Here is a 25302-nt window from a genome sequence, read left to right as displayed (position 1 = left end):
GATCATAGGACAGTAGATATAGAACTGGAAGGTTGGCTTAAAGACCAAAATTTTATAGATGAGGAAATTGAAGCTCAGGCTAAATGATTCACCCAAGGTCATAGAGGGTGGGTGAACTAAAGATCTCCCTCAAAGAGGCAACTGTCTTTGAGGTTTCTATTAAGCCTATAGTCCTATCATGGTTCAGGATACAGGGGAATGGCCTGTATTAGAAGCATCCCTAATGGCAGCCCTCTTGGTTCAGGTTTAATGTTAGGATGAAATGAGGTATTCACAAGTCATTGAACGGTTCACCAAAGGAGGTTTGCTTCGCCCTGAAACAGCAAAGATATGCCACAAGTACAATGGTACTTAACCTTCTCTGGACACAACTCCCTCCTCATCTACATATGGAAACTCGTCTGGTCATCATAAGGTCGGAATATGATAAAGGACATGGTGACTTGCATGGTCTTCATCCAGGCCCTGACTACATGTGGTCCAGGCTTTTTATGCCCTCAGGTGAAGGAAACTGTGTCAAGGTAGGCAAGGGCCAGTCAAGTACCAGGGACAGCTTTGTCTCTTTTTTAGGAAAAACTAAAGTAGGGGTGGACCTAACCCATCTTGTGGGGAAATCCTAGTAGATATTAGTCCCATCACAGTTTGCATCAAGTCCTCTAACAAAGCAGCTCTCTAAAAACACTTTCAGGACTTGGGCTCTCACATCCTTCACTGGATGTGGTGACCAAGCCAAGGTACTTTTACTTGGACTTTTTCCAAATTTTAATCTGTGGTTTCTTTGGAATTCTGGCTTATTTCTTGTAATCATGGATTTTTCTCTACTTGCTCTCAGGTACATTGTTCCTCCCTTTATCTTTCTCCCTGTCCCTCTCTCTGTCCCTGTCCCTCTCCCTTTAGCTCTCTCTCTCTCTCTCTCTTTGTCATTCTCCCTCTCCCTCTCTCTTCCTTCCTCCCTCCCCTCCTTCTCCCTCTCCATAAAGGGCCTTACCTCCCTAGGGGTTGCCTCCACCTAATTGCCCAACTCTTCACCTCCAGCTTCTCTTCCAGAAAATGGCTCCTGGCCAAGAGACCTCTCACCACCTGGGGCTATAGTGGAGTTTCCCCATAAACCCTGGGACTCCTGCCAAACCCAACTAGTATCTGTAGTGCAGTTGGGAAAAGACATTGTCCAAGAATTGGAAAGCTTTGCACTGACACTAAATAGCTATGACCTTGTGGAAATGACTTTCGCCTGGTCCTCTCTTTTTTATTTCTACCATTCAATGAGTCTATGAAGTTATTCTGTAGGTGTCCTAGATGGAGAAGAATCATGATGTTCACGAGTCTCATAAGAAATTTGTGGAACCAGCTTTAAAGACTCCTCAGAATAGCAACAAGAACTTCCCTGGGTTCTTACTTCTTGGTCAGGAACAAGCAGTATTCTAGAGATCCTGGGGATGGCTTCCCGTCTTCCTTCAGAGGGTTTGACAGTCAGGAACAGAAAACAAAAATTTTTTCAAGTTCATCATTGTGAAAACTGACATCACCATTGCTTGTGGCACCTGTTCTCTGGGGACTTTCTTCTCCTTAGACTACAAAATTTCTCCCACTTTAGGTTTACTCTCCATTCTACTCTCTAGGAGTTGTTTCTTATGGAACCAATGAAAGAAACTAGAATAAAATCCACTCATCCTAAAGGTTCTGTGACACATAGTCATAGCTCAGGGAAATGTGGGAAAAGTGATCTGGGAATGGCTTTATCTGCTAAGTAAGTTCATCTCCAGGAGGTCAGCCATTAAGGAGTAAGGGGAAGGGTAAGTGGAATTATGGTGATTTTCTTTTTAAATTGGGGTGGGTTGAAAAAAAAAAGAATGGGAATTCTGAATTGTTTTGAAAAGGAGTTATAGAGCGTACCCCAAATGTCAGATATCCATTCTTTTTGCCAGGCTTTTGTTCAGTTTATAATGCAGTTGGAAAGTAGGGAATGGGAGCAGGAGGGCCAGAAACAAAGGTACTTGGACTTCAGCAGAGCATTTATTTGACATAGTTTTCCTTTTTATGCTAGTAAACAAGATGGCAAGGTTTGGGCTAGATATTACTGGAACTAAGTGGATTCAGAACTGATTGAGTGACTGAAGTCAATGAGTAGCCACTAATGGAGTCCCTCTAGGATCTGTCTTTGGGTTTTTCCTCTTAACCATTTAACCTCTTCCCCCCTCCCCATCCCCCTCACTCCCACTGCCCCTGCCTGGTAGATATTATTTTATTTTTTCAAATTACATGTAAAGACAATTTTTTTTAAGCAGTCGGGGTTAAGTAACTTGCTCAAGGTTACACGGCCAGTTATTTCTGGGTGTGGTGCTGAGTATCTGAGCCCAGATTTGATCCAGGTCATCCTGACACTGGAGCCGGTGCTCTTACTCTTACTCGCTGTGCTACCTGGCCTCCCCTAAAGACAATTTTTAACATTCATTTTTTAAATAAAATTTTGAGTTCCAAAATTTCTCCCTCCCTTTCCTCCCCCTTCCCTTCCCTATGATGGTAAACAATTTGATATAGGTTACTTATGTGCAATCATCTAAAACATATTTCCCTATTAGTCATGTTAAATGTTTTTATTGACAATTTGAAGGCGTAGGTAACATTGACCTAATTTGCAGACGACTGAAGGGAGGTAGAAGAACCAGGTACAATGGGTAGAAGCTAAGGAAAGAGAGATTTTAATTTGATGGGAGGAAAGACTTTCTAATCTATAAGAACTGTCCGAAGTATGTTGGCCTACCTTAGGAGGCAGTGAGGATTCCATCACTATAGGTCTTCAAGCATAAATTGGATGCTTACTTGTTGACACTGTGTACCCATTCAGGTATGGGTTGGACTAGAAAGCCTGAAGTCTTTTACCATTCTGAGATTTTATGACTATTTGAGTGTGGATACTCTTAGGAGTATAAATTCAGTACTGATCAATTATTGCACATGGAAATCCATTGAAACTAGGGGCTGAATTTATCTATTTATTTATTTGTTTGCTTACTTATCTATCTATCTATCTATCTATCTATCTATCTATCTATCTATCTATCTATCTATCTATCTATCTATCTTGCTTTTTGGAGGGCAGTTGGGGTTAAGTGACTTGCCCAAGGTCACATGGCTAGTTTTTGTGTTAAGTGTCTGAGGCCAGATTTGAACTTAGGTCCTCCTGACTCCAGGGCTGGTGCTCTATTCACTGTGCCACCTAGCCACCCCTAGGGGCTGAATTTAACAGTCAGCAAGAATAAAGTCCAGAGTCCAGAGGCTGTAGAAGTTAGATATGCAAGAACTTGGTCTGGAGAGGGGTTAATGGAATGCATAGTCAGACTGCTCTGATATTTGCTTGTTCAATGTGCTCCAGCCTCGAAGCAACTTTTAATTCTGCCTTTATCTTCTAAAGCCCAGTTTGGAGTTCTTGCCCCACCATTCAGAAGGTGTCTCTAGGGGAAGGTTTCTGTGTGTATTTTAAATGAGCTCTCAGGGCAAGAATCATCTCAGTTTTTCTACTCTTTCACATTGAGACTCAACTTAACTTTGAGTGGTCTCTTTGGATAGAGATTGAATGGTGTGATTCCTGGTGCAGTGCTAATTACTGCATTTTACCTAGCAGCTGCCTTTGCAAAGACTTGTGGTTTTGTCTTGTTTTTGCCTGCCCTGTTGATCTCACTGCTCAGGGATTGGAAGACTGAACAGTCTTGGAGAGGCCAAAATACAATAATGACAATAATGATGATGATAAATACTAGCAGTTACATAGTACTTTAAAGTTTGTAAAACATCTCACTTGTTATCTTGTTTGATCCTCCTAACAACCCCAGGGCTGTAGGTCTTGTTATTAGCACTGCATTTTACAGAGGAGGAAACTGAGGCAGAGAGAGGTTAAGTAGCTTGCCTAAGTTACACAGCTAGTGAGTCTCTGGGGCAGGTTTCAAACTCAGGTCTTCTTGCCTCTAAGTCTAGTACTCAATGCCCTGAGCCATCTGTCTCACTAGGATATGTAAGAGGTACTGACTGGCTTTATACTTCCTAGCATTCTGTTTCTGTGTCTATAAAAGATAAGACAGGGGTGTTACAGTGTGAACACTTTCCTGGAGACCAGATCATTCTGATCAGACACAATTTCCTAACTACCAAAGAGAAGGAGAGAGGCCCTTTCCCCAGACAGAACTCTGTGTATAATAGCTGGATGAGGGGATTGAGTAGCAGGGAATATATGTACGGATGAGAATGGCATTGTACTCCTGTATTAAAATGCAAAAACTGAATCATCAGGTGAGGCTACTGGGACTGTCAGCTCTTGGGTCCTCTTGCTGTTGGGACCCAGGGGACCTTCAAAAGCATTCACCTTAGCAGATTCCCTTCGGTCTGCAATTTGCTTCTAAAATCTTTCAATTTTCGATCTGTTCTTTTGTATGTACCTAAGAGGCAGTTGTCATCAAAAGAGCAATAAACTCAATAGTTAGATGACCCCATTCTGCCACTGAGTCCCAGTTCTGATATTTAGTGTTATCTTCTGTACTAAAAGTTTCTGTGCTTCCTCTTCCAGGTGCCCAAAGTGGGGAGCCTGACCCTGGCTACTGAGGTTGCCAAGAGCCCAGTTCCTCAGCCCCTAGAAAAAAAGCTACAGGTGGCATATAAGACAGAGATCATTGGTGGGGTTGTGGTACATACACCCATCAACCAGGTACAGTGGATTGGGGGTGGGGATGGGGCTCCTCTTTGGGAAAATCAAGGGTATGATGTCATTGATGTGACATATGCAAAAAAAAAAATCTGTCTTGGATTAAGGATTCAGAGGAGCTGCAGATACTGTTTGTGGGCAAGAGAACCCAGACCTTTAAGTCTGAGGTCTTCGCCAGCACCTGAAAAGTGATTACTCTGAATTGGCTCTCATTGGTGGGGATGCAGTAATAACAGGGCTCTACATTGGTGACAGAAAGAAATACTAGTCCTCTGCTTCTAACTGCTATGTTAGAATGGAGCCACATATTAGAATAACAATAACAACATCTAGCATCTATATAGCACTTTAAGCTTTGCAAAGTGCTTTGCAAATATTATCTCATTTGATCCTCACAGCAACCCTGGGAGATGGGTGTTATTATTAACCCCATTTTACTTTTGGAGAAACTGAGGCAGACAGTGGTGATTTGCCCAATGTCACACAGCTAGTAAGAGGCTGAGGGAGAATTTGAACTCAAGTCTCCTGATTCCCTATTATGTAACCTAGCTGCCTCTGTCTAGTACCTAAAACTATACTAGGAGTACCTAGTACATAAGGGATCTTATGTGAGATTAGGGACAGAGGAAAAGAGCCAAGCTGAGAATATGTGTACTGGGCTCTCCTCCCCCTCTTATCTGTCACCTTCTCCTCCCTTCTCTATCCTGCCCTCCAGTGGTTAGATTATAAAGATGCAAATATGGGCTATGTGTGTGTATAGATACACTGTGTATGTATATATGTAGGTATGTGTGTATATATAGATCACACACACACACACAAGTCTCCTGATTAGAGATACCTCTTGTTTTTTTCAGCTCTGATGATATCTCTGAGGCAACAGCCTTGTCTTGAGAAAACATTGTTCTTATAGGGAAATCCAAATGTCTGGTTGGGGTAGGAGAAGAGTAAAGGGGTTTAAGTAGAGAAAAAGTCAGTTTGTAGGGTAGGGAAAAACTACTGACTCCTGGGGCTGTTCTCTTGTAGAATGGCGGAGATGGGACTGATGCTGGTGTGCAAGGCCACCATGCCATCCTCCGAAGATCTCAGAGCTACATTCCTACTTCAGGCTGTCGATCCCCAGCGGGGCCACCCCTCCTTAAGAGTGGCTATTGTGTGAAACAGGGGAATGTGGTAAGTGCCAGCATTGGGACTGAGGCCAGACTCTGGCATTCAAAGCCCTTCATAACCTAGCTCCTTCCTCTTTTTCCATTCTTCTTACACCTTGCTCCCCAGTACATGATCTTCAGTTCAATGACACTGGCCTCCTGGTTGTTCCATAAGCAGGACATTCCATCTCTTGGCTCCAGGCATTTTCACTGGCTGTCCCCGATGCCTGGAATTCTCTCCCTTCTCTACTCTGACTACTGACCAACATGGCTTCTGTTAAGCCCCACCTGAAATCCCACCTTCTACAGGAAGCTTTCCCTAATCCCTTTAACTCCAATACTTTCCCAGTTAGACTATATATAGCTTGCTTTGTAGATATTTGTTTGTATGTTCTCTCCCCCATTAGACTGTAAGTTCCTTGAGGGCAGGAACTGTCTTTTGCCCAACATTAGCATAATGCCTAGCACATTGTAGGCACTTAATAAATGTTTATGGAGCTGAATTGCTGGATCATAGAGGCTTTCGGGGAGAGATAAAAATTATGCTAGGATAAGGTGTCGACCTATTTAAAACTGTTTCTTTACCCAGAACGTTCAGAGTATTAGACCTGCAATCTAAAAGACCAATATCCCCTTGGAAAATTAAGCAGTCTTCTTTTTCCTTCTCTTCCCCATCTTCCTCCTCCTTCTCACCCTCACTTTGTGTCACTCTTTAAGGTTAATATCCATCATCTTGTTTTAGAGTCAAAACTCTCCTGTGAGCTTGGCCATAACAACAATAATAATAATATTTATAATCTTACACTATATATATCATTATGATATTATACAATAATTATTAGCTATTGCAATAGCTAACATTGGTATAGCCCATTAACATTTGCAAAGCAAAATAGATAATTTCATTTCATCCTCACCATGGCTTATAAGCACTAATATTATTCTCATTTTACATATTAGGAAACTGAGGCTCAGACAAGTATAAAGTGATTTGCCTAAAGTTACAAAGCTAGTAAAAGACAAGAGTTGCTGCTTCAAATATCATGCTGCATAGCATTGGTATCGTAGAACCTGCCACCCCAGGATGGGATAAGATCCCTGGAGGGAGCTATATTCAAAGAGACATCTATCTTTCTTCTATTTCAGAGAAAGAACTGGAAACGTCGTTTCTTTGCTCTTGATGATTTCTCCCTCTCTTACTTCAAGTGTGAACAGGTGAGTAGTGGTAGCTCTGGGACCCAGCAACAGAATCCTTCAGCCTATTGGGCATATTTGTGCCTACATAAATTTATGAACACACGGGTTACACTCACACCATGATCACAGGCTTGAACATAGAAAATTGCCCCACTTTCTCTCTCAGTTGCCTCTCTAACACAGAGATTTCTATCCCTAGACTCCTTTCCTTCTCACATTTATGAATGGTGCTATGTTTTTTTCTTTGTCTTCTCAAATTTTCCATTCATGTCAGGAATTCATGTACTCATAGGATTTAGAGCTAGAACGAATCATAAAGATCATGTAGTCCAATCTTTCCATTTTAAAGATGAGAAACTGAGACGAAAGATGAAATTATTTCCTTCAGGTCACACAGATCTGAGTTCTAGCCATCTCTGAGGCCACATTCATGGTTGAGTTTGCACTTTGTTGCTTTTCATCCTGCATACATTTGGAGATCTCTGCCACTGAGTCAGAACAACTTCTGGGTGACCATGTGTGAGGAAGAGGAGAAAGGTGTCAGTTGGTTGTTGGACAGTGATAGATGGACTCACCCCACCTTCCTCTGTCTCTCACCCCAGGACAGAGAGCCACTGCGAACCATCCTTCTGAAAGACGTACTCAAGACTCATGAGTGTCTGGTCAAGTCTGGGTAACTATTAATTCTGCTTGATTCTTTGCTGACAGGAAGAATGGTGCAGATAGAAGCCAAATGATGATGAGTGGGTGGGTGGGTGGTAAGGAAGTGGAGGCAGCAGTGTAGTCTACTCTCCCTAGATGTTTAACAGTGAAGAACAAAAAAGATAAAAATGGCTACTTGAAGAGTAGTCAAGGGTCAAGGGAAAGTTGGTTTGTTTCCTTTTTTTTTTTCTCATGAGGGGAAAACACCCTAATGAATACCTGTCTAAGGATTCCTTTTTTTTTTTTTTTTTTACTTTTTGGAGGGCAATTGGGGTTAAGTGACTTGCCCAAGGTCACATGGCTAGTTTTTGTGTTAAGTGTAAGCATTCCTTTTCAGTCACATTTGTTGAATCTTAATCCAGATAGCATCTGCTAATGTTGGGGGTCCCTTAGGACTCTGTCCTAAGTCATCTTCGCTTCCTCCATACTCTTTCACTTGATGATTTGATTGGATTCAATCATCTCTGTGTAGAGGATTCTCAGACCAACTTGTTCAGCCCTAACCTCTCTGCTGACTTCCACTCTCACACCTACAACTGCTTATTGGATGTCTTAAAATGGATGTCCAATAGGCACTTTAAACTCACTTAAGCCCTCCCCTCTTCTTAACTTTCCTTTTACCATTGAGGATACCATCATCCTCCCAATCACCCAGCCTTAAAATATATATTTAATCCTTGAATCCCCACCCTCTCTTCTAATCCATAACCAATCTGTTGTCAAGTCCTGTCAATCCTACCATCTAACATCTCTTACATATGCTCCCTTCCCTCCTCTGACACTACCCTCACCATAGTGTGAGCCCTCGTCACCTCACAACTGGACTATTGCAATAGCCTTCTTGTTGGTTTCCCTGCCTTGAGTCTATCCCCTCCCCCACTCAGGTGTCAAAGTGATCTTCCTCAAGTAAAGGTCTGACCTATGGTTCCAAGAAGCTGTAGCAGCCATATCCCAGTAAAACCATCTCACCAGGCAAGCTAAACCAGATTTAGGGTAACCAATGGACCTCAAAACCATTAGTGAATTAGGGGGATATTTACTCCAAGCCTGTAAAGACTTCCCCTGGAAGAATGAGCAGAAAAGAATAATCTGTTCCAACAAACACAAAGGTAGCTGACTTAGGTGCTGTGTCAAAACCCCATCTTTAGGGCAAGGAAAAAGGGCAAAGGGAGATTTAAGTACTTTGTCTGAGGTCACAAAGGTAGTAATTATCAGAAGATGGGAACTTGGTTGACATCAAAGACCCCAATGTCATCCACTGCATCCTGGGCCATCACCAGTCATCCTGACTTTTGTTTTGACACTTAGACGTAGATGACTCTGGAAGAGAGAATGAGGTTGATGATTTTGTGCCACTCTGCCTCACTCAAATCCAATTCGTGCCCAACTCAAGACATCATTCATGATGTCATTGGTCTCCTTAAAAAATGAAGAACCAGAAACCACCATTTTCTAAAGTACAGATCTGACCATGTCAGCCCTCTGTTTGATAAACTCCAATATCTTTCATCACTTCCAGGATCAAATATAAAGTCCTCTGTTTGGTTTTTAAAAGCCCTCCTGACTCCCTCCTATCTTTCCCATCTTCTTACACCTTACTCTTCTGATCCAGTGATGCTGGCCTCCTTGCCATTCCTCAGACAAAATATTCCATCTTCCAATCCTGGGAATTTTTACTGACTGACTTTCCTCTGTGCCTGGAATTCTCTCCCTCTTCATTTCTGACACTGGCCACCCTCACTTCCTTCAAGTCCCAGCTCAAATTCCACCTTCTACAAGAATCCTTTCTCGGTTCCCCTTAATTCTAGGGCCTTCCCTCTAACGATTATCTTTATCCTGTATGTATTTTATTCGTATGTAGTTTACATGTGTTATCTCCTCATTCTACGAGCTTCTTGAGAGCAAAAACTGTTTTTTGTTTTCCTTTGTACCCCCCTGCTACTAGTATTGTCCCCAGCCCACAGCAAGCACGTAATACAAGTTTGTTGAGTGACTGACTGAAGTGGGAAAACTCAAGGATTCCTATTATATCCCAGTCCAAAAAAAGTTGGCTTCTAGGGAGTAAAAGGACCCAGAATACAGAAAAAGTATGCTTTGATGGGCATTATGCTGCCAGTACAATTAATTTCAGTTCAACAGACATTAATTACTTACTATAAGATAAGTGATAGAGGAGTACCATGGAAAGGCCCGGAGTCAGAGGACCTTGGTTACAATCCTCCCTTCTGATGATCACTACCCTTGTGACCTCAGACAAGTTACTTAAGTCTCCCTTTGCCCTAAATATGAGGGAGTTGGACTAGATGGGGCTTTGGACACGCTTAGTACATAACAATGTACAATGTCTTGTAGTTGTTCTTCAGGGGTTTTCAATTGAATCTGACTCTTCATGACCTCATTTGGGGTCTTCTTAGCAAAGCTACTATAGTGGTTTGCCATTTCCTTCTCGAGTTAATTTTACAGAGGAGGAAACTGAAGCAGGCAGGGTTAAGTGACTTGCCCAGGGTCACAGAGCTAGTGTCTAAGTTCAAATTTGAACTCAGGTTCCTGGCTCCAAGGTGGTGCTCTATGCACTATGGTGCCACCTAGCGGCTGGCAATGACCTGATTACACTGTTTTTGTTAGACTACCTACCCTTGTTCAAAACCTTAGTGTTGGACTCTTCCCTCTCCTCAGTGCTTGTGTCTGATTGGTTACAGAGTCCTGTTATTCTGACTATATAATATCTATCTTTCCCTCCTATTGTCATTACCCCAGTGTAAGTTCTTAATACAACCCACAAGGATACCCCCTTAATAGAGGAAAATCTTAACTCTTCTTTCTGCCCTTGCCATCCATCCTTTTTACATAAATCAGGCTTTTCTTCTTTATATATCATTGTCATCTCTCTGCTCAGAAATCCCTTTCCTGCTAAAAAATTTTCAGCCACTCCTTAGGTGGCACAGTGGATAGAGGGCTGAGCCCGGAGTCAGGAAGATCTGAGTTCAAATCTAGCCTTAGACACTTAATAGCTAGACACTAGACACTTAATAGCTGTGTGATCTTGGGCAAGTCACTTAACATCTGTTTACCTCATCTGTACAATGAGGTTATTTGTCATAAGATCAATTGAGGTAATTATAAAGTGCTCAGCATAGGACCTGACATATAGTTTGTGCAAAAAAATGTTAGCTATTGTTGTGGTTCCCAAGTTAAGTTTGCATTCATTAGCCTGGCATTTGAAGCCATTTAAAGTAGCCAAAGCTACTTCAGCTATTCAGACTGACTTTGACGTACTCTATTGCAGGGGTGGGGAACCTGCAGCCTCGATGCCACATGTGGCCCTCTAGATCCTCAAGTGCAGCCCTTTGACTGAATCCAAACTTCACAGAACAAGGAGGCTACCTTGTTCCCCGCTCCTGCTCCATTGTATTCACAGGGTATAGGGGAAAGAGTGTTGGTTTTCTAACCAGATGACCTTGCTTTGAATCCTGGCTCTGCTAAAATGAATGTAGACTAGATGATCTCTAAGGACCCTTCCAGCTCCAAATCTGTGATTCTAACTGTTTACCAGCTGCAGGACTCCCTGCTATAAACCTGAACACACCTTGCACTTTCTAGCCTGTGGGTGGACCCTGGGCCTATTCCACTTCCCACCTGTTGAATTCCTAGGCATCCTTAATGCCTAACTCAGACTCTGTCTTCTCCTTAAAGCTTTCCTTGTTCCCCCCAGTTTGTGATACCGTTTCCTCTTTTGGGGACCCAACATAGTGTTTGAAGAAAATCATACATTTTTTTGCCTCCAAAACATTAACTTCTTAACTTCTGTAGTCAAAAAACCTGCAATACAGATGACCTTTCCTAGTCATTAGTGTCAGTTTTTGCTGTCTCTTTGCTGCCTTTTTCATTGGTTTTTCTTTCCTGACTCTTATTGCCTCAGAGTCCTATGCTTTGCAGTAATGAATTCACAGATATTCCCTGTATGTAAGTCATCCAAAGTGAAAGAAGGACGAATCTTCCAATTTCTAGAATGCGTGTGGGGATGATTCCATTTTGTACTGTGGGAGAAGATGAATTAATGTGGGGCCCTGCAGCTTAACCAGGAGTCCTGTCATTAAAGCAATAGGAATTCCAAACTCCCCTGACACCTAATTTCCTAAGGGGGAATGAGGGTGGGGCAGAGGAAAGATTGTGATTCCTTCAACCAAGTTGGAATCTTGATTGGTCTGCACCTGTTTGCCATTTACAGTATAATAGCCATACTGTGAAAAGTCAGTGTAGCAGATAGCCTACTCTTGTATAGAAATCCCTTTGTAGAGGGTCACACCTTGGAAGTAAACATTGCATAGCCCAGGAAATTATAAAACAGCCACTAAGGCTAATAAAGTATGGCCTTACCAGATGTACACTGTGTAAAACCATTTCTGCAACAGCAGCAGAAACTTCGGGTGCAAAACATGACAAATTGGGAAGATTTGTAAGAAGCTCTAGTTCGAAATTCTGTAGTTGGAAATGCCTTGGTCCAAGAGTCAGTTTCAAGTTTGACCCAAAGGTCTTGATTCATTCCAGAATGGTGCTAGAGGACCCAGCATATGGCTATGGCCTGGTCTTGGGTCATACCTAGTTATCTTGTTCCCTGGAAAGTCTGTGTCATCCTGGGAATACAAGGTATATTAGGGCTACTTTAGAGAACCAGGCCTATGGTTCATCTCTTGGCTCTAAATCTTCCCTGGATCAGATCCAAATCAGTATCAGCCAGAATTAGCAAACTCCAGAAGTAGAATTAGAGAGATTAGGTATTGACAGAGCAGCCCTTATTGGGGTGTGAGATCCAGAGCTATTCTTAGGACAGATCACAGTGTGAATTCCTTTCTCCTTGACCTCACACCCCAGCATTTTTATTATGGTGTAACCTGTTTAAAAATGATGCAGAATGAGGTGGCCTGTGTGGACTAGGGATTTAATACCCACACCAAGGAGACCACACATCTAGGGAGGAACCTGATTAAAATTAAGAGCTTTGAAGAAAAAGATGTCAGACAGGGACAACATGTAGTCTGTGGGGGTGGGAGGGATGTGGAAGGGCCAAAGTATTCTATAAATAAAATGAATAAGCATTTATCAATCAATCACCTACTATGTGCCAAGCACTGTACAAAATTATAAATATTATCTCATCCTTCCGAATATTATCTCATTGATCCTCACAATAGCCTTGTAAGCTGTAGGTATTGTTTTTAGCCTCATTTTACAGTTGAGGACACTTGGCCTGTAGGAACTTTTTAAATCAAAGAATCTTGGGGTTCTCTTTTATGAGCTGATAGTGAATATCTAGGTCTCATTTGCTTAATATCCATTTGGGGAACTCCCACCCATGAACTTTAGAGAGGACTATAGTTTTATGCTGTGCCTCACCCCTGAAACATTCTTATTTCCTCATTGATTCCCAGGAATTTAAGATCCAGATCCAATCCAATTTTCTCCATGAAATTTTCCCTAGCAATTTCAGCCCACACTGATCTCATCTTTTTCTTTTTTTAATTAAAAAAAATCTTTTTTTTTCTTTCCAGTTCCAAATTCTCTCCTTCCCTCTACTCCCACTGAGAAGGCAAGAAATATGATACCCATTTTACATATGAAGTCATGCAAAACATATTTCCAAATTAGCCATGTTGTAAAAAAAAAATAAAATAAAGAAAAATAAAGAGGAAAAAAAAATATGTTTCAGTTTGTACTCAGAGTCCATCAGTTCTCTCTCTAGACATAGATAGTATTTTTTATTATGAATCCTTTGGAAATGTCAGGTCTCACTTTTTTCTTAATTCCTAGAGCATTTAGCTTATACTTCAGACTCTCCCACTTAGATTTATTCAGATCAACAATTCAGATCAGTAAAGAGTACTACTGGACTTGGAATCAGATGACATGTTTGAATGCCAACTCAGCTACTTACCATTTGTGAGACTCTGGTCGAGTAACTTCTCTGGGCTTCAGTTTCCTTAATCTGTAAAATAAGAAGTTTTTATTAGAAGACCTGTCCCTTGAGCTCTAAATCCTTATCCTATGATCCTATTTATTTATTGATTGCTTTATAATGATTTCATTAATCATATCTTATGCATTATTATATTATATATTATTATTTATTGCTATTATTATCTTATGCATTTCATTAATCTTATGCAGGACTATAAGAGTCCTGAGAGCCAAAGTTAAGTCTTTTAAACATCAGTTTAGTTCAATAAACATACCTTGAGTACCTCTTATGGATAGGTCACTGTGCTGACCTCTGAGGAACCAAGATGCTATAAGACATATATCCTGCCCCATAATTAGTTCAAATCATTTCTTGGCAGGATTTGATTTGCTTAGAACCAGTCAGTGAAAATTGCAGAGAGGCAGATTTGTTCAGTTCCCTAAATATCTTGGATATTATTATTAATAGTTTTTTTTGCTGCAAAGGTTTTCCTCTAGCCACCATTTCCCCATTAATTCTAATTGCACTAATTTTATTTTGCAAAAATATCATCGAAGGTGTCAATGTTTTCTCCTTTGATCCTATCTATTATTTAGTCAATAACTTTATATAGAAATATTTTCCCAATGATTAGAACTTTTCAATACCTAAATGAACTATTCTATTAATAATAGTGTAAAAGAGGATGTCACTGTACTTGTTGGGGATGTTATAGATCAGAAGTTCCCAAATTTATTTGACATACCACCCCCTTTAAAAAAATAATTATTCAGTACCCTTGGATATCTACTTTCTTTAACCCTTTAATGTTTTATTGGAAATTTGCATCATTTAAAAAAACAAATTTTTTTAAGTGATGTATCTTAAATTTAATAATTTATTGTAAATTTGTGTTTTTTCTTGCATTGCAACTTTGATGGCACAATATTGTGTCATGTAACCGTATAGTGTCATATTGTAAACAAGGCTTTGCTGTCAATGCATGCTGGACTTTCCGAACATGCCACACACTCACCTGCCAACACTTGCTTGTTAAGACGTGTCCAGGGCAGACTTGACCACTGATTGGTTATAATTTGCATTTTGTGTGTTTATTTGGAAAATACTATAATCACTATGACTTTAACTCTGTTACACAACAGGTAAAACATGTATGAATGGTTTTTAAAACATCTCTTCTCTTTTTATGCTTTCCACCATCCCCTTATTTTAATCAATGTCCCCCAGTTGCATCTGAAGCTACTACTGTACCCTACCTCATGATTCCAGTGCCCCTCCCTCTGGGGGGGGGGGGCAGTATTGCCCATTTTGGGAATGTATATGAGGGTTAGGTTGGATTTTTTTTGTTGTTGTCCAATTGTTTTTGGACTAGAAATTTTCTGACTTCCTTCAGACTCTGAGATTTTATGACTGTAATGGCTCAAGACTTAGAACTCAGGAGTCACATGGACTTTTGTCTCTTTGGTTTGCAGTCCATTTGATGGGATAAGCTCATATCAGCACATCATCCTAATGTAATGAGCTGCACAAAGTGAAAATGGGTGAAAGAAAGGCAGGAGTTTATATCAAAAGACACTCTTGTCTTCCTTTGCCTCTTTAGACTTTTATCACTTTCCTATTTGCCTAGCACAATTACTGAATTGTAGCACAGTCATTAAGCACATTTTGTGGTTGTTAGTCTTTTTTCTGTTGTGTCTGACTCTGTGGCCCAATTCAAGGTTCTTTTTGGCAAAGGTACTGGAATGGTTTTACCATTTCCTTCTCTAACTCACTTTACAGATAATGAAACTGAGACAAAAAAGGTGAAGTGACTTTCCCAGGGTCACACAGCTAGTAAGTATCTGAGGTCAGATTTGAAGTCAGAAAGATGAGTCTTCCTGACTCCAAGTCTATCACTGTATCCACTGTACCATCTAGTTGCCCCTATTAAACACATAGTAGGTGTTTAAGAAATATATGTTCAATAATTGATTCAATGAAACTGAAGAGGATTTGATGTTTAAGAGATAGGAGGCTGAATACAGGGTAGCCTGGAGTTTTGCAGAGTCTTATTCTGAGACACAGTGACTGAATTGCTAAGTTGATGTGGGTGAAGAGTTGAGTTTTCTTTATATATATATATATTTTTTAAAGCAATCGGGGTTAAGTAACTTGCTCTAGGTTACACGGCCAGTTATTTCTGGGTGTGGTGCTGAGTATCTGAGGCCGGATTTGATCCAGGTCATCCCGACACTGGAGCCGGTGCTCTTACTCGCTGAGCCACCTGGCCGCCCCTGAAGAGTTGAGTTTTCTTAAACTGTACTACAAAGCAGCGGTTATCAAAACTTTTTAGTGTTGATTAAAAATTTGAAAAGCTAATCAGTGGAACATACTAGGTAGGTACATAAGACCCAGAAGCAATCAGACATAATAGCATAATGTTTCATAAACCCAAGCACGACAACTATTGGGACGGGACTTGCTGTTTGATAGACAAGCAACAACAACAACTCCTAGGAAAGCTAGAAAGCAATTCACAGAAATCAGTGGTAGACCAACATCTCACACTATATACCACAACAAACTCCAAATGGATTCCTGACCTAGATACGAAAGTCATGTCATTAAACAAATTAGAGGAGAATCAAAGGAAATATTTTTCTCAACTATGGAAAGGGAAAAAGTTCTTGACCAAAATAGGGATAGAAAAGATCAGAGGAAATAAATATTAACAGCTTTAATGAAATTTTTGCAAAATAAAATTAATGCAGTTGGGATTAGAAGATAAACAGCAGTTTTAGGAAAAATCTTTGCAACAAACTCCTTTGCTTAGAAAAAAAAACACAAATTTTGACATCCAAGATAAATAGGGAACTGGCAAACACATAAGAACAAGACCCATTTCCCAATAGATAAGTGATTGATTGATATGAACAGTCAGTTCTCAAGAAATCCAAAAACTATATCAAAAATACTCCACATCACTAATATTAAGAGAAATGCAAATTAGTTTCCATTTCATACCAATAAGATTGGAAACTATGACTAAAAAGAAAGATTGCAGTGTGTAAGAATAGACACCCTTTAGCACTCTTGCTTCAGTTGGGCCATCCATGGTTAGAAGCAATTTGGACAAATTTTGACAAACCTCAAAAATCACTAACTGTGCCTGTCCTTTGACCTGGTAATATCATTACTAGACATACACTCCAAGATGATCAAAGACAAAGAGAAAGGGTGAATATGTACAAAAATATTTATAGTAGCACTTTTTGTTGTAGTATAGAATTGGAAACTAAGGGAATGCCCATCAGTGGGGAAGTGGCTGAACAAGTTATAGTATATTATTGTATTATATGAAAGGGAGATTCGGGGGCAGCTCGGTGGCTCAATGAATAGAAGACAGGACCTGGAGTCAGGAGGACCTGAATTCATATCTGGCCTTAGACACTTGTCACTGACTAACTTTGTGACCTTGGGCAAGTCACTTAACCCCAATTGCTTTCCCCCCTCCAAAAAAAAAAAAAAAGAAGGAAGACTCAAAGGAACCTGGGGAGACTTTATGAACTAATAAACAGAGAAGTAAGAAGAGCCAAATGAACAATTTATAAAATGTCTATAATCTTTGAAAAGAAAAGAACTCTGAATGTTTGATCAATGCAATGGCCACTCACAACTAGCAGAATGTTGATAAAGTTTGAATCCTATCTTTTGGTGAAGGACTGTAGGTGTAGAATACAACATACATTTTCCAGACATGTCTACTCCATGATTATCAGGTTTTGTTTGTTTGTTTGTTTACTTTTTTTTGTTCTTGTTTTTGCTTCACCATACTTATGTGAGGGGGGGGGTGGGACTTTGGGGGATGGGAGACACTGAGGAATGAAGTGTGTGTTAATGAGAGATTCAAAAATAAAAGAAAGGTGCTACTATGAAATAGTTAAAAACTATACTGAAGAAGGCATGTTGGAACTACTACACTGCAAAATGTACAAAATCTGAAATGTACCAAAAACTAAACCAAACCATACATAGTAAAGTTTCGCATTCAAATATTTTGTTGTTGTTTAGACTTTTCAATTGTGTCTAATTTGGGGGAGTTTTCTTGGCAAAGATACTAACTATCTAAAGCCAAGAAGATGAGTCTTCCTGACTCTAGGCCTAGCCATCTATCCACTGTGCCACCTAGCTGCCCCTCAGTCAAATATATGGTTCTATTTTTCTGTTTTTTTTTGTATAAGGACATGTTCATCTTTGTTAAAGTCTAATTTTTTAAAAGAAAATTTAAAGAAAAATAAGAAAGGTTTGTGGGTCCAGGTGGTCTCAGGATAGTAAAGTTTGAGAGTCAGTTCTCAAGAGCAAGGACTCTTAACCTGGGGTCCACAGACCCATTTGAGGGGAACTTGGGTAGAAAAGAAAATTTACATCTTTATTTTCACAAACTGTCACTGAAATTTAGCATTTCCTTCATTTTTGAATGTAGACAACAATATTTAGGGGGTTTGAGGTTTCACAAGACTTACTAAAAAGTTTATGAACAAGAAAGGCCTTACTACTTAGGGAGAATCCTGATTGGTAGGGTAAAAAATATTTGGGGCTCAAAATTTTTGTCTCAAATATTTTTCTAACATTCCCTCTTTTTTTTTTTGCTTTTTGGAGGGGCAATTGGGATTAAATGACTTGCCCCAGGTCACACGGCTAGTAAGTGTGCCAAGTGCTGAGGCTGGATTTGAACTCAGGCCTGACTCCAGGGCTGGTGCTCTATTCACTGTGCCACCTAGCCACCCCTAACATTCCCTCTTCTCAAGAGATGGATGGTAGGAGATGATGATCACCAGGGTCATGACTGGATATCTGAGAGAATCTGTTTCCTGTAGTTATTCTAGCATATTTTTTGTTAAATTCTCTGTTCTCTGTTTCTATGTCTAGAGATCTCTTAATGAGAGACAACCTGTTTGAGATAATAACAAGCTCTCGGACCTTCTATATTCAGGTAAGACGGCCTTTAGTAGTGCTTAATGTCTTAAGGCTGTGAGTGAACAGTTAATGAACCTCATTTTTTTCTCTGCTTTCTCTTCATTCTAAGAGTCTAAACAGTAAATTTAGCACCTGAAAGATATTCTGAGTCCCACTATCTCCTAACAGGATGTTTGCCCCAAACTTCCCAACCATACAAAAATAAAAACAGGCTGAACCACTGTACTGGGGAGTGTGAGTTTGTATTCAGCTGATGTCAGCCACTGGATTCTAACTAAGCAAAGAAAAGGAGAACTGGCCAGTGATTTCACTTCTCCTATCTGGTTTATTTTTAACCATAGCTCTGGTGGACGTTACTTCTATATAGAAGGGCAGAAGCCCAGAGTGCCCTTGTTCAGGGCCAGGTGCACAGCCCAGCTGCACAGAGAAAGCCATTGTCTGGGCATTTGCTTTTCAGCCAGGGGTTCCCCTTCTCCACCCACAGTGCTGGCTCCCTCCCATCTCCTGCTGCAGTCATAGGAGCTGCAAATTCCTGCCTGGCACTGGCCTTTGGAAAAACAGCCTTCTATCCAGGGCCTGTGCTTTCAGGCTTAAGCCTCCAACTACTGTTAGCCCATTAATCTCTAGTATGTGAGATCATGTGGCTTAGTGGACAGAGCCCTGGACTCAGGCTCAGAAGGGAAGAGTTGGGCTCATCTCTTCAATACGTGTTATAACTGTGTCTTGGAGCAAATCGCTTGATCTTTCTGAGCTATGGTTTACATCTGTAAAATGGATATAATAACACATAAGGAGCCTTCCTCACGAGGTTACTGAAACTCAGATAAGATAATGTATATAAAGTGTTTTGTTCATCTTAAAGTGCTTTATCAATGCCAACAGTTATTATTATTATTACCATTTCCCAGACTGACAGATTATTGTATACATCTTTCATAAATGGGGACAATATTGCAATGCAGCATCTCTGTATGTGAATTTGGTTGTGTATTTCTGGACGTTGGAGCAAATTTTTCAAAGCCTCCTTTCCCCCATAGCCTGGCTCCTATCTCCTCTCTCTAAATGCCCTCATAAGACAAACTAGGGACCCCCTCGACTCTCATGGGCACCTAGACATTTCCAGGCCTGCTTTTATTCATAGTAGATCATTGTTCTTTTCTGCCTGCACAAAACCAGCAAGTGAGGGACCCTGTAGCTTTTCTTAGTGAGTTTAACTCATATATACATATACATATACTATATGCTACATACCATATACACATACTACATATACAGTGTGTATGTGCCTGCATAGTGTATGTGTACAAACATGTATATATACGCACATACACATGCATGTGTACATACAAATATACACATTTGTGTTTGTGGAGTATGCATACACACATATACACATACACACATATATATCTATATATGTATTTGCTGGCTGTTTTCTCTTAGAGAAAATCAGCAAGAGATTTTTTTCATTTCAAGGAAGAAAAAGCTTAGGGGATAGTAAAGGATGATGGAAAGAAATCAATACGTTGGAAAATGGTTGTTATTTAAGGCAAGAAGTGTGATAGCTACCTGTTCAGTTCAAGAAACATTTATTTAACTTTAATCTTTTAAAACTTTTGTAAGCTTACTAATTATTTTTAATTTTTTTATATTCTAATTTATTTTCTTAAAATTATTTTTTAAACCATTATTTACTTTGTGCCCTCTTCAGAATCTTTGTTAGCGATACAACTTTGGGCAAGTCACTTAACCTCTTTCTGCCAGTTTCTTCATTGGTAAAATAGGGCCATTGTAAGGATCAAATGAGATACAGAATATGCTTTTCAAACCTTAAAGCTTAAAATAAACTTACAAAATAAGGATAAACATCTTACAGAGCAGAATCAAAGCACATTAACAGAAAAAACCAAAACCAAAATAAGCATGCAGTATGTTTTTGCTGTGGTGTCTTTCCATATCCAGCTGAGGCCGGGAGCCTTTGGTTTTGTTTTGTTTTGTTTTGTTTTTTTAATGGATAATTGTGATTTTGATTCTGCTGTTATTGCTTTGCATTACTTGATGTAGGTTTTATCCTATTTCTCTCTATTCATATTTATCATCTTTTATGGCACCATTCTATGAAATAATCAAGTTGTAACATTCAACCATTTTCCAACCACATTCTAATATGAGACTTTTTGGAATCCTACAGAGAAAGAAGTGTATCTGCTGCTTGTCCATTCTGCCGTGATGGTGTCTGTGCTTTGGCAGTCTTTTTGCCCTGTCTTCCCACACTTTAAAAATCAAGAGCTTACTTGCAAATTATTTGAGTTCTTACTGTAGGAGATGCAGCATGACCTTAGACAAGAATGCTGGAGTCGGGATGCCCTGACTTCAACTCTCACCTTTGACACTTGCCAGAAAGTTACAAACTCTATGAGTTTCAGTTTCTTTATGTGTAAAATAAGGCTAATAATTCCTATAGTGTACCTTGTTGGCAGGGTTGTTGAGAGTTTCAAGTCATAACATATGGAATGTGCTTTGTAAATGTTGAAGCACTGTCAATATATTATTAGTATTTATATATGTATATGTATGCATATACATACATATATGTATATGTACATATATGTAGTACAACTGTGTATTTTAATGCTGCATGTTTAGATAGCTAAATGTTGAGTGTTTAGATGTGTCATGGTCCTGCCCTCATGGACTTAGTCTATTTGGAGGATAAGACAAGTTAAAATATAAGTATAATTCAAGTTCTGTTCTTGATCTTGTTCTTTTTTATCAATGACCTAGATGGTAGTAGAGATGACAAGCTTATCAAATTGTCCCTTGAAGAGATCACTAACATGTTGGGGGGGCAAATTCAGGATCCAAAAAGATTTTTTTTTTGCCTTCTTTTTTTTTTTGGAGGGCAACTGGGGTTAAGTAACTTGCCCAAGGTTACACGGCTAGGTTTGTGTGTGTGTGTGTGGGTGTGTGGGTGTTACATGTCTGAGGCCAGAACCAAACTCAGGTCCTCCTGACTCTAGGGCCAGTGCTTTACTCACTGCCCCACCTAACCGCCCCCCAAAAGATTTTAATAGGCTAAAATAATGGGCTTGATCTGTTGTGTTAAGATTTAATAAGGACACATGTTAGAGTCTGACGGTACAAGTATGGGATGAGAGAGCTGTGACTAGACAATAGTTAACTGTGAAGAAGGCTCTTGGTGTTTTAGTGGGCTGTGAGAGCCAACAATATGAGTCTCAAAAGCTAACACAATCTTAAACTATATTATATAAGAGGTCTAATGTCCCTAGTGAGGGAGGTGATCATCCCACTGTCAGACATCGCTAGTCCTAGAGAGACCTCATCTCAGTTATTATGTTTGCATCTCTGTGTCCCCTTCACACTCTTTGCTAGCTGTACCGCTCTGGGCAAATCACATAGCCTTTCTCTGCCTCAGTTTCCTCACTGGTAAAATGGGGGTGAGCAACTACCTCACAAGGCCATTGTAAGGATCAAGTGAGATATGTAATATGCTTTTTAATCCTTAAAACTTAGATAAATCTCAACTATTGTCTTACATATAATTTATCTTTTATTTTATTTAATATTTTTATTTAAAATTAGAATTATGTACATATATTATGTATAGTATTCTATGTCTATTATGTGTAACATATAATATTCTGTATGTGCATTATGTATAATATATAATATAAATAATAATAACTCCAGATAGTACAAATTAGAACACATGCAGCTACTTGTGAATAGGATTCACTATTTGTACTAATTGGGACCTAGCTATGCTGCCCTAGAAATATAATCAACTCATTCCTGCTGAGATATTAGGCATTTAATATGTTCTACCAATTGGCTTTTCAAAAATGGGGATTATACAGAGAGGTCAACATTTACCCCAAATGAATATATCTCTAAAGGTGGGATTCTAGGCACCATAGACCTTGAGATTGGGGGGAGGACCCCCAAATAAAAATCACCTCTCACTCTGCTAGTCCGTAAGGCCCATGATTATGTCGGCCAGTTCTACTCCTTCAGGGATCTCTAGAGGTACACTACCACTACCTTTTTTGCTTCTTAGTACAAAGATGTATTTGGTTTGTGGATAGAAACTACCCCAGGTGGCAAAGAACTACAAAACAATCAGGAGATGTGAATGTGGGACAATTTGGTGCTAGGATGATGGTATAGTGGGGAAAATTACTGGAGAGGGAGTCGGGAGGCCTGTTCTTTAGTTCTAGCTTTGCCATTTTTACTGGCTTCGTGACTTTGGGTGGGTCATCTAGGCCTCCATTTCCTCTTCTCTTTAAAAAAAATAAAAGAGAGAGTTGGATTTGGTCATCTTGATGGTTTCTCCCAGCACAGTGAAAAAAGAACTAGTCCTGGAGTCAGCAGACCCTGGATTCAAATCTGACTCAGATAATTACTACCTATGTGACCATGGGCAAATTATTTGAATTCTCTGGGCCTGAGTTCCTCATTTATAAAATAAAGGTTTTGGACTAGATGGCCCCTGAGGTCCCTTTCAGTTCTAAACATCCAGAGGCATGAAGATGAGGCTTCAAGAAAATATTCCTATTCCCTTTGGACAATGCAGATGGTAATTTGTTTGATCTAATGATATTTAAGTGTGGGGGGGGCGGGGGGGAGGGGTGGTCATAGAAAACTTGCCTAGGATGCAAAACTAGGAAGGACCTTAGAAATCAGCTAGCCCAGTCTCTTAAATTTTTTTTTTTTGGAGGAAGGAGGGCAGGACAGTTGGGGTTAAGTGATTTGCCAAAGGTCACACAGCTAGTAAGCCAGTCTCTTCTTTTTACAGATGAAGAACCAGAGGCCCAGATTTGCTCATAGTCATTTAGGTGGTAAAAGATGCTAAGGTAATCAGGGTGGGTAGATAGCTTGCCTTCTCCCTCCCTTCACTGAGCTACCAGCTGCCCCCTTGTGGGGTTGGCAGGTATCATTTGTTTCCATTTTTTAAAATGACATTTTATGGTGTTATTTAACCCACCTACAGATAGAGAAGTGATGAACTTAGCAGACTGAGATATATTCTTTTTTTGTACATGGCTAATAAGGGATTTTGTTTTGCTCAACTATACATGCTTGTTATAGGGGTTTTGTTTTTCTTGATTTCAATTTCAGGAGAAATGGGAAGCAGAGGAAAAAGGCTTTCATTTATTGGAAAAAAATGTTAATTACGAAGAAATATAGTTATCAAAAACTTTTTTTTTATATTCACTGATGCCAAGATAAGAACCTGCTGAGTTAGGTGATTCCTAAAGTCCCTCCATCTCTAAATCTTGTGATCCATCCAAAGCTGCCTTCCCAACTCTAAGCTTCTGTGATTCTATGAACTTCCAAGGTCAAATAAGACACTTACAAATGGGCAGAAACTGTGTTCCTGGGCTCTTCCATTCAACACATATAAATGTTTTCCAGGCTGACAGCCCAGAAGACATGCACAGCTGGATCAAGGAGATTGGTACAGCTGTCCAGGCTCTCAAATGCCATCCTAAAGTAAGTCACATCCTTTCTGTTACACTGTTAATACCAATTAAAGCTAATGCTTACTGAGTGGGCATGTTTTATTGGAAGATGGGGGCAGGCAGGCAGCCTGTGCCCAGGATGCAGCTGCAGCATTAGAATGTTTTCTCTTTTTATTTGTTTCTCTATTAGTCTGGTGCAGGTTTTTTGGTTTGGGGTTTTTTGGTTTTGGGGGGTTTTTTTGAGGGAAGAGGTTAGAGTCATTACAGAGAGCTGGGGAAAAGGGAAAATGTAATGTTTATGCTGTATTCTGCAGCAAACCTACCTGCCACTGAGATCAAAAGACAGTTCTGGATTCAGACTCCAGATGCTGCTGAGCTTGTCTGTGTTTACATTGGGAGGACGCCCGCAGTTATAAAATAGAGATGTTGGGGTGGGGGGGGGACTTTTCCCGGGGACTGGAATGCATTGCACAAAGGAAATGCGGTGCAGCGGGAAAAGCATTGGATTTGGACTATGAGGAGTCCCGACTGTTACCAGTCATTTCATTTTCCCCAGCTTCAGTTTCCTCATCTGGAAAATGAGGGGATCAGGCTAATTGCTCTCCAAAGTCCCATCCAATTCCTGTGATACGAGCTGTAGGTCCTCAGGTGCAGCCCTTTGACTGAATCCAAATTTCACAGGACAAATCCCCTTAATAAAAGAATTTATTCTGTCAAACTTGGACTCCGCCAAAAGACCACATTTGAGGACCCTAGAGGGCCACATATGGCCTCTAGGATGCAGGCTCCCCACCCCCAACCTAGACAATCAACAAAATGACAAATGGAGCCCTGGTTGATAGCATTTGCCAATTCCCTGCAATGTAAATGCTCACACTGAATATTTAACAGTTAGCTTTCCTGAGCTAGTAGGAGCTGACTCCGGCACACTCTTACTCTCCTTCCTCATCTTTGCTAGTTGGAATCCTCTTTTTCAGATTATTAAGGTATCTTTTCCCCGCAAAAAAAAAATAGAGAAAAAAGAATGGAAAGAAGGCCAGACAAGCTGCAAGTCAATCTTATTATACAGAGTGTCCCAAAAGTCTTAGTGCAGTTTTCTGCACTAAGACTTTTGGGACACTCTGTATACTCAAAAAGAAAAACAAACTGTACATGAAATCCACAGTT

General features: G+C 40.1%; 1 protein-coding gene across 6 annotated transcripts in view; it reads left to right on the top strand.

The window, feature by feature from the left end:
• Nucleotides 1-25302, top strand: part of PLEKHA2 (pleckstrin homology domain containing A2) — a 137086-nt gene that overhangs the window by 102381 nt on the left and 9403 nt on the right. For all 6 annotated transcript variants that reach the window (XM_069075857.1, XM_069075859.1, XM_069075862.1 and 3 more), the window contains 6 exons: nt 4559-4696; nt 5720-5866; nt 6988-7056; nt 7641-7711; nt 18605-18668; nt 24089-24166. In XM_069075857.1, coding sequence (XP_068931958.1) covers nt 4559-4696; nt 5720-5866; nt 6988-7056; nt 7641-7711; nt 18605-18668; nt 24089-24166 — 567 coding nt within the window. The remainder of the gene's footprint in view (nt 1-4558; nt 4697-5719; nt 5867-6987; nt 7057-7640; nt 7712-18604; nt 18669-24088; nt 24167-25302) is intronic.

Source organism: Petaurus breviceps, unplaced genomic scaffold (genome assembly GCF_028583685.1).
Source record: "Petaurus breviceps papuanus isolate PSGF00001 unplaced genomic scaffold, PetGlider_PUasm1.0 90919, whole genome shotgun sequence".
Classification (NCBI taxonomy): Eukaryota; Metazoa; Chordata; class Mammalia; order Diprotodontia; family Petauridae; genus Petaurus; species Petaurus breviceps.
This window is presented reverse-complemented; position numbering and strand designations above follow the sequence as displayed.